The 9,997-nt window shown below is 23.1% G+C and overlaps 5 protein-coding genes across 5 annotated transcripts; 3 read left to right on the forward strand and 2 right to left on the reverse strand.

Annotated features, from left to right (window-relative positions):
- Positions 1–37: 37 nt before the first annotated feature.
- DDB_G0286157 (hypothetical protein) lies at positions 38–1,388 on the forward strand (the record flags this gene model as incomplete). The annotated part of the gene is made up of 3 exons (XM_632790.1): positions 38–442; positions 509–623; positions 850–1,388. 3 exons carry the CDS (start codon positions 38–40, stop codon positions 1,386–1,388), a joined length of 1,059 nt encoding a protein of 352 aa, XP_637882.1.
- An 826-nt stretch (positions 1,389–2,214) lies between these two features.
- On the forward strand, positions 2,215–4,999 carry DDB_G0286177 (hypothetical protein; the record flags this gene model as incomplete). The annotated part of the gene is given in 2 exon segments (XM_632791.1): positions 2,215–3,344; positions 3,364–4,999. 2 exon segments carry the CDS (start codon positions 2,215–2,217, stop codon positions 4,997–4,999), a joined length of 2,766 nt encoding a protein of 921 aa, XP_637883.1.
- Positions 5,000–5,307: 308 nt separating this feature from the next.
- Positions 5,308–5,984, reverse strand: nudc (nuclear migration protein nudC; the record flags this gene model as incomplete). Its single annotated transcript, XM_632792.1, has 2 exons — positions 5,308–5,597; positions 5,759–5,984. 2 exons carry the CDS (start codon positions 5,982–5,984, stop codon positions 5,308–5,310), a joined length of 516 nt encoding a protein of 171 aa, XP_637884.1.
- A 274-nt stretch (positions 5,985–6,258) lies between these two features.
- Positions 6,259–7,527, forward strand: DDB_G0286161 (hypothetical protein; the record flags this gene model as incomplete). The annotated part of the gene is made up of 1 exon (XM_632793.1): positions 6,259–7,527. The coding sequence occupies one exon, from the start codon at positions 6,259–6,261 to the stop codon at positions 7,525–7,527; it is 1,269 nt and encodes a 422-aa protein (XP_637885.1).
- Positions 7,528–7,742: 215 nt separating this feature from the next.
- Positions 7,743–9,772, reverse strand: DDB_G0286163 (FNIP repeat-containing protein; the record flags this gene model as incomplete). The annotated part of the gene is made up of 2 exons (XM_632794.1): positions 7,743–8,713; positions 8,785–9,772. 2 exons carry the CDS (start codon positions 9,770–9,772, stop codon positions 7,743–7,745), a joined length of 1,959 nt encoding a protein of 652 aa, XP_637886.1.
- Between the last annotated feature and the right edge of the window lie 225 nt (positions 9,773–9,997).

The following is a 9,997-nucleotide window of genomic DNA, read 5'->3' on the forward strand; positions in this document are numbered from 1 at the left end:
ATAGCAATATAGTAGTAATAATAGTAATAATAATCTAATGAAACCTAAAAGAAGTTTAACTCACTTAATTGAGCATACTGAGAGAATATACAATGCATTAGAATATGGGGTTAGAATCGGTAATATAAGTAGAGCTGCTCGTGAAAATGGTTTGACCAGAAATCAACTCAATTATTACCGTAGAGATATCAAAGATAATAGAATTAGACAATCCCATGGCGGCTCCAGATCTCCAAGTACATTTACTACAGAACAGTATGAACTCTTGGTGGCAACTGTGGTAGCAATGGTTAATGTCCGACCTAATCTCACAATGAGGGAGATCGCCCAAGAAATTAACTCAGATCAAAATAGTATTTTTTATAAAAAGGTCAACAAATCGAGGATATGTTCAATATTCAAAGAATTAAAATGGAATTACCACTCTCCAACCTATAAACAAGTAAGTAAAAAAGTTTTAATATATTAAATTACCAACTATTTGTTAATTTTTTTTTTTTTTTTTTAGGAAAATAAATACAAAATTGAAAATTTATTAAAATTATTTTATTTTAATACAATAATTTACAATACTGATTGGAAAAACATTTATTTTTTAGATGAATGCTCATTTTCTTCTAGAGGTATTATATTTTATTATTTTAGATTGAATATAAATATTTATACTAATTTTTTTTTTTTTTTTTTTTAAAAAATATTTTTAATTAAATAATTGTCTTTCTTTCCATCCATTCTGAATTCCACTATTAACATTATAAGGTAATTATATTTATTAATTTTTTTTTTTTTTTTTTTTTTTTTTTTTTTTTTTTTTTTTTTATTACAAAATAAATAATTAAAACTAATAAGGTTTTTTATTAGGATTAAGGAGATCTAAAGCTGTTGGACCGATTGGAGAGCCGGTTTATGTTACCAATAGCACCAGCATTTCTGAGACCTACAATGGGTTTTTCACCATCAGTTTGGATGATTGTTTGTATAAAATCCGTGATAAAACCAATAATACTGAAGACTTCTTTCAATATGTTAGAGAACTTTTGGAAAGTGGATTTTGCAAGCCTGGTTCATTATTGGTAATGGACAATGCTCCAATTCACGGTGGTATCGAAGCTTTAAATGCACTATTTGAATTGTTTAATCAATATTCGGTTCAATTGATATTTCTTCCTTCCTATTCTCCAGAGTTGAATCCCATTGAGCGTTTCTTTGGCCATATCAAGAACCATTTCTACCGAGAACGTAATTCCCATGGGTCCTTCCTTGATGAGATTATTGACACCATCGATAATTCTCTAATTAAAAACAAAGAACTGTTCATTGGATTTTATCGCCAAAGCCTAAACTTCTGGTCTGAAAAAAAAAGAAATCAATACCAAAGAAAAAGGTGAAAAAAGAAAAATAATAAAAAAAAAAAAATAATAAAAAAAAAAAAACAAATAAAAAAAAAAAAAAAAAAAAAAAAAAAGTGTTTGATTTGAAAAATTTAAAAAAAAAAATTAAAAAATGTTTGATTTGGATAATCCGCACAATAAAATTATAAAAAAAAAATAAAAAAAATAAAAAAAAAACATTGTTTTGAATTATTGGGATAATAACAAAAGATATTTTTTTTTTTTACCCAGATATTTATTGGATTATTGAGATAATAGCAAAAGATATTTTTTTTTTTTTTTTTTTTTATTTATAAAAGTTGAAGGTTTTTTTTTTTTTTTTCATTCCCATTATTTTTTTTTTACACTTAAGATTATAAAATAAATTTACACACAAATAATAATAATTATGTAGATGAAAATCTATTTTGGAAAGTTTATAAAAATTTGTTTATTAGAGATTTAATATTTGATAAAATCATTTCAACAACAGTCATTTATAAATATGATGATGATAGTCTTAGTGGTGGTAAATTTATTGTACCTACTGATAGAGCACAATATTTTAAAATATAATTTCTTTATCATGGATGATTAAAAGAAATTTATGGTCATTATTAAAGTATAAATTAATTCATAATGAAGAATTAATTATAAAGAAAAAAGCAGTAGAATTACTATTACAAGAATGTAAACATGATAAAGATTTATTAAAATTATTCTATCAAAACAAGTATTATCAAATGAATCAAATTGATTTAATTTTAAATTCAATTAAACATTCAAATTTAATGGCATTAAAATTATTCATTGAAAAATATAATTACCAACAGATAATAATTCAATGGATATGGCACTAGAAATTACAAGTAGACAATATTATAGAAATGAAGAAGAACAAAAACAATCATTTGAAATTTTCCAATATTTTTGGGAAAAGAAAAAAGATACTGTTCAATGCACTCAATCAGAGTTATTCAATCCAAATAGAAATTATAATACATATATGTTACAATTAATTTTAAATAATCCAAGTTTATATGGTGAATCTTCACAATCAAATAATAATAATAATAATAATAATAATAATAATAATAATAATAATAATAATAATAACAAAATTGGTTTAATGACATCAAGACAATTTTTTAATCTTGCAATTATGTCAGTAATACCTGAAAAAATTAAAATTGAATTACTTAATAGAGGATTTGTTAAAAATGAAAAAAGTATATATCGTGATGGTGATTATATTGCTAAAACAATTCAAAAGCAATCACCATATCTTCCACAATCAGTTTATAGTTATTTAGAAAAGAGTTATCATTTGAATGAATTATATGAAAATCATACCATTTCAGTTTTTTATTTTTTTAAAATATTAATTGAATATCCTGAAAAAGAAGATTCTCTTTCAATTTTAAAAAATTTCGTTAATGTAGCACACAAATTTACAGATTTAGAAATTAAATCATATAAAACATTATCAATTAATCCAAAAAGTTATAAACCAAGTCAAAAAGTAGAAATTTTACAAGCTATTTCAAGTTTTCATTTTACATTGAAAATTAAGATAATAGAATCACTATTTCCGATTGATTCATTAACATTAAAATCTACACGATTCATTTTTGATAAATTAAAATATTCAATTGATAATGTTGGAACAATAGAACATGTTCCAAATGCAGAATTAATTCCACAAAGTTTTTATCATTTGAATATTATAAAAACAGCAGATGTAGATTTACTTGACCAATTTTTAAATGAATTTCATTCAGATGCTGAAAGAAATTTAATATTTAGAATATATGATGAAAATCCATTAAATAAAGATTATTTCAAAGATTGTTCAATTCAAGATAGTGAAAAGATATCAAAACTCATCGATAGACTATCAAGTGTTAAAGAATTCAATTCAAATTCAAATTCATTTTTAAAATTGTTTAAAATCAAAACTTTTACCAATTTCGAGTGAATTATATATTTCAAGTTTATTAAAATTTAAAGAAACATCACGTAAACAAACATATATACACGCTAAAGTTTTAGACCAAGCATTATGTGATTTCTTTTCAGAAAAGAATAATTTAACATCAAATTTAACATCATTCATTAAATTCATTAATTTTAGAACTCTTGCAATTACATATCTCATTGAAAAAGTTTTAAATTCCAATGATTTAGAACTTACAGAATTATTATTAAATACAATATGTAATAATAATAACAATAATAATAATAATGGTGCAGGTATTATAATGGCTCCAGTTTCTTTTAAAACATCCAATCCTGACATAATTAAATTAATCATTTCAAAAAGTAATTGTCATAAATTATTTGATTTTGAAGGTTTAATTGATACAGTTATTAGCGCCAGCAATGTTTGTAATATTAGTAATCCAAATACTGATTCTCAAACCATTGAATTAATTGAAATTGTTATTGATTTTTTACATTCAAATAAAATTTATCAAAGAAATTCAAAAGAAGGATTTGGATTTGGATTTGGATTTGGATTTGGATTTGGAACAACGAATCAACAAGCTGAAAAAACAATAATTTCCAACGATGCAACAAAGATTGCACTTTTAAAGAAGAAATCCATTGAAATTTTACAACTTTTATTTAAATATAAAAACCTGTTTCATTGGGATTCACAATTATTTCCAAAACTTCCAAAATTACCAACTATTCAATTGGATGATGAAATACTTCCAAAATCAGATAAACCAATAATGTCAATTTATGAACACCAAGATTTAGAAGACCAAGATATATATCAATGTAGAAGAAGAAAGCCAAAAAATAAACATGGTGGTGGAAGTGGTAGAAGAAGAATTGATACCTATGATGACACTGATTATGATGGCACCAATAACAACATTCCCTATATTGGTAGTATTGGTGGTAGTGTTTTTGCAAGTACTGAAGATTCAGTCAATGGTGGTCTTAGTAGTAGTAATAACAATAATAATGAATTAGGTAGTAATCAAAGTCAATTTATTCTTGGTGGTAATTTTACAGGTTTTAGTGTAAATTATCAGAGTAAAGATAAAAATAAGATTAGAAATCTATACAATACCAATTTCCTTGATAAATTTAAAACTCATCAAGCTCAATCAATATTTGATTCAATGGATCAATTCAATAGAAATAATATGTTTTCATTTATACACTCGAGTAGTAGTGTTTTTCAAGATTCAATATATCATTCAATAAAGAATAGAAGAATAGATGTAATTGAAAAATTAATAACTATTCAGATGTTTACAGATGATCATGCAAAATTAATTTATTCAGATTTTTTAAAAAGAATTATTAGAAAAGATGATGGTGTTGATTTAATAGCTTTTAAATACCTTTTTTCACATAGATTCCTCAAGATATTCAGTACAGAGTTTTTACAAACAATGTCACAAGAATTATTAATTTGTGCTGTTTCAGAATGTTGTTTTCATCTTTGTCATTGGTTATTGTCAACAGATAATCCATGCAATGTATATGTTGAATTCTTGCCATTTAAAACAACCTATATTTTGAATGTCGAGAAAAAATTATCACATTGCGAATCACCAGTTTTCAAAGAATATATGATGAAAAAATTAAAACCTTTTATTAAATACTAAATAACAAAATAAAAAATAAATCATAAAATAAAAATAAATCATAAATAAAAAAATTAAATAAATTAAAAATACACTCAATAATATCCTCATATATTCCTTTTTTTTTTTTTTTTTTTTGTTTTAAATAAATATCTATAGCAAAAAAATACGCTTTATTATTTTAGTTTTTTAAATTTTTATATATCAACTGTTTTTTAAAAAAATTAATTAAAATAAAAAAAATAAAAAAAAATAAAAAAAAAGAAAAAATAGTGGGGTTTGGGAATTTATAATTTATAAATAGTTTTTTTTTTTTTTTTCCCAATTAATTAATTAAACTTTGCATTTGAAAAATCCATATCTGGGTGTTCATTTTTAAAAGTTTCAAATATTCTTTGTTTTTCTTCTTCATCAGTTGTTGGTAAACCTTGTGCTTTTCTATTTTGATTATATAACATTTTTTCTACCATTGCTCTAGTTTCACCATCGAAATCTGATAAAGATGAATTTTGTGGTTTAATTTGTGTAACATCAATCTCTGATTCGCCTTGAATAATACAACTCCACCATTCTTGTCCTTTTAATTTAAATAATTCAATTTCTAAATTTTTACCACTTTCTAAATAAAAAAATAAAAATAAAAATAAAAATAAAAATAAAATAAAAATAAATGTAAGAGAGTGTTTGAAAGAGTTGTTTATTGAAAATAAAAAAAAAATAAATAAAATAAAATAAAAAAATAAAATAAAATAAAAATAAAAATAAAAATAAAATACATACCTAAAGTCCAATTACAATCTGATTTTTTAACATTTTTATATAATTTACCATCAATAATTGTATCATTTGTTATTAGATTCTTTACTGTGAGATGGTCATTGTCAATTTTAATAAATAAATCTTTTGATTTGACTGGATTTTCCAATTTGATTGACAATGTACAATCGTTTAATGTTTGAGACCAAGTATATCTATCACATTTATTTACTTGAGATTCTTTACTCATTTTTTTTATATTTTTCGTGTAATGTGAGAGTGTTTGCTTTTCTGAAAAAAAAAAAAAAAAAAAAAAAAAAAAAAAAAAAAAATATTTTTAATTTTAATTTTATTTTTTTTTTTTTTTTTTTTTTATTTAATTAAGTTTGACAAAATGTGTACAAAAATCGTTGTTAAATAAAATTTTTTTTTTTTTTTTTTTATTTTTATTTTATTTTATTTTACACACACTCACATAAATATACATATTTAAATAATAATAATAAATAAAAAAAAATAAAAAAATGAAAAAACAAATATTTTTTATTATTTTACTTTTTACATTTTTATTTTTTATTAATAATATAGAATCAAAGAATAATAGTGTACTTGGAAATTGTGAAAAGAATCAAACTGCAAAATATAAAAAGATATCATCCAAATATGGTAATGAAGAAATTAAAGAGATTACAACCAATCAATTAAGCAAAGATCAACTTGAAAAACATGAAATGTTTATGAAGATTGCATTGGAAATAGCAATTAAAAGTAAAGTTAAATTCGTTTCCATCATTGTATCACCAGATGATCGTGTACTTTGTTCAGGTATCTTCTCAAAAGAGAATGCCATTCTTCATAGTGAATTGGTTGCCATTACAAATTGCAGTTCGTCCCATAAAATGGTAACTTTTGAAAATCATACAATCTATAGTACTGCCGAACCAGATTCATTGTCTTCTTCTGCCATCGTATGGGCACGTTTCAAACAAGTTGTCTATGGCTCTTCAATTAAACATCTCTATTGTAATGCTTGCTTCTCAAGTTTACCAATTGATTCAACTTATATTTTCTCAAGAGGTTATGGTATTGGAGTTGAAAATATCCAATTGGTTGCTGGTGTTTTACAAGATCAAACCGATGCAAACTTTGGTTCCTATTGTAATTCGTCAATATCTTCAGTTTATAAAACAAATCCACAATGTAAATGTAAAAATCCAAAATTATCAAAAGAAAATACCAACAACAACGATGATGGTGATGATGATAACAAAAACCATCATCGTCGTCATAGTCAAAATAATGAAATTGATGTTGATACTAAAAATGAAAGAAATCAACACCACCATGACAAAGATGATAGTATTGATAACTTTTTCGATGAAATAAAATCTGATGATGATTTTGATAAAAGAATTGAATCAGGTAAACAAGCTGAAAAGTCAAAGAATAAAGAAAAAAAGAAACATCATTCTCACCATCACTCTCACACTAGTAAAGATGGTCGTAGTAGAACAAGTACAAGTACAAGTATTTCAGGTAATGGTCATGCAACTGCTTCTGCCTCTGCTTCTTCTTCTTCTTCTTCTACTTCTTTCTCTCATTCTTCCTCTTCAAATGATCATCACCATAAAAAGGATAAATCAAATAAAAACAAAGACAACAAAGAAAAAGGTGATAAAAAAGATAAAAAAGATAAAAAAGAAAAGAAAGATAAGAAAAAAGATAAAAAAGATAAATCAACCTCTGTAGAAGAAGAAATCAATACCTTAAAAGTCGAAAAGAATTCAATTTAAAATTTTATTAAAATAAATTTAAAAGTATTTTTTATTAAAAAAAAAAAAAAAAATATATATATATATTTATTTTTTTTATTTGGTTATTTATTTATTTATTTATTTTAATAAAACAATATATTTAAAAAAATTTAAAATTTTTATTTTTAATGTTATATAATATATTATTTTATTTATTTAACAATTTATATAATTATTTTTTTTTTATTTTTTTTTTAAATATTTAATATTTTAATTGAATCAGGTATTATACCAGGTTGAATTTGATTATTAACACCTTTAAATAGATACATTTCTTTTACAGTTGAAGGGACACTACCTTTGGTAATAGGTGGTTTAAAGCTATATATTATTAAACGTGAAACATTTGATGGAATAGTCTTTGGATGAATTATATGAGAGAAACCATTTCCTAATTGTAATTCTTTGACAGTGTTTGGAATTGAATAAGGACTTAGAGGATATTTAATATTATAAAAGAATAAAGATTCAACAGAGGAGGGTATGATATCAGAGGTTATAGGTTGATCGAAACCATTACCGAAATGAATTTCTTTAATACCAAATGGGATAGAACCTTGATTTAGTTGTTGTTTTACGTCGCCAATATACAAAAGTTTAAGAGAATGAGGTATGATACTTGGAGTGATTGGATGATTGAAACCACTTCTTAAATAAAGTTCACGCAAAGTACTAGGAATACAACCAGAGAGTAATGGTTGTTTAATTTCATAGAGGTATAGTTTCTCAATTGAGTCTGGTATTATATTTGGTAGAATAAATTGATTGAAACCATTATTTAAATGTAATTCTGTCACACCATTGGCAATACTTCCAGGTTGTAATGGTTGTTTAATATCGTACAATACAACTTTGCTAACGGTACTTGGTATAACATTTGGCGCAATAGTATGAGAGAATCCACTACAAAAATGAACTTCTTTGACTGTCGATGGTATACTATTAGTCTTTAATGGTTGTGCAATATCATAGAAAAATAATTTTTGAATTCCTTTTGGTAAAACATGACTTTCAAATTGATGATTAAATCCATTTAAAAAGTGAATCTCTTTAATTGTTTCCGGTATTCTTAATTCATTAAACTTTATTTTATTTGATAAACCTAATGATGAAATATCACTTGGAATTGGTTCACCATGTGTAACATAATAATTAAAATTACCACCTAATAAAAAAAAAAAAAATTATTAGTATTATTTTATTTTTTATTTTTTATTTTTTTAAATGAAAACTTACATTTTGCTAATTTATTAATTAATAAATATTGATTATCTTTATCTTTAAATTCTTTTGATTCAATATTATAAAAATTACCAATTGATTCAGTGAAAACATCTTCTAAATCTTGATCAAAATGAATTGTATTATCAGAGAAAGGTTGAAAACGATTTGATTTTTTCTTTTCAACTAATTGATTACAAATTTCAGTATCTTTTATTATTGAAAGTAATTGTTTTTCTTTTTGTTGATCGTACATATCGAATATATCATAATTTTCTAAACAATGGTTATGTCTACTTATTACAGCATCTATAAGGTCGGAATCTTGTTGTAGTTGATTTTTAATTTTTGTATATAACTCTTCGTTGTCCGCATGGTTGGACTCCAGTATCATTGAAACGTTTGATTCTAAATCCAAAAGGACTTGATGTAATTGTTTAAACTTTTGATGAATTTTAATTAGATTCTCTTGATGGCGTGATTCAACTAAACCAAAGCAATGATCGACTGCATTCGATACCACTTTATCACTCTCTCTGTATGCCATTATATTTGGGAGTTGATTGGCTTTAAAACTTTCTACTATATATTGACCATTCATTTTATTGATCTCTGATATCTTGTGGCCGGCGTGGTTTTCATCTATACAAATTGGGCATACTCCACTAAGACAATCTTCACAAACTGATGTTAAGTCTAATTGATTATGTTTTAAACATTTTATATCTACATTTAAATTAAATTCATCTTGATGTTGAAAATATTTATTATTACTACTACTAGCATTATTCGTTATATTTGTATTTTTATTATTACTATTATTATTAATATTAATATTAATATTATTATTATTATTTTCTATATGATTGGTTTTTTGTGGTGATTGATTAAGTCTTCCTAATTTCGATTGAAATAAGGCGACTTTATTATTACTTTGATAATAATTCTGAAAAGAAGCTTTATCTTGTAAATAATTTAAATCTTGATTATTATTTGAAATCATTTTATTTATTTTATTTTATTTTATTTATTTATTTTATTATTTATTTCAATTTATGTTATTTTATTTAATTTTATTTTATTTTATTTTATTTTATTTTATTTTATTTTATTTTATTTTATTTTATTTTATTTTATTTTATTTTATTTTATTTTATTTTATTTTATTTTATTTATTTATTTATTTTATTAATCTTTTTTTTTTTTTTATGTTTTATTATTTTTTTTT

This window comes from Dictyostelium discoideum, assembly GCF_000004695.1.
Source record: "Dictyostelium discoideum AX4 chromosome 4 chromosome, whole genome shotgun sequence".
Taxonomy (NCBI): Eukaryota; Evosea; class Eumycetozoa; order Dictyosteliales; family Dictyosteliaceae; genus Dictyostelium; species Dictyostelium discoideum.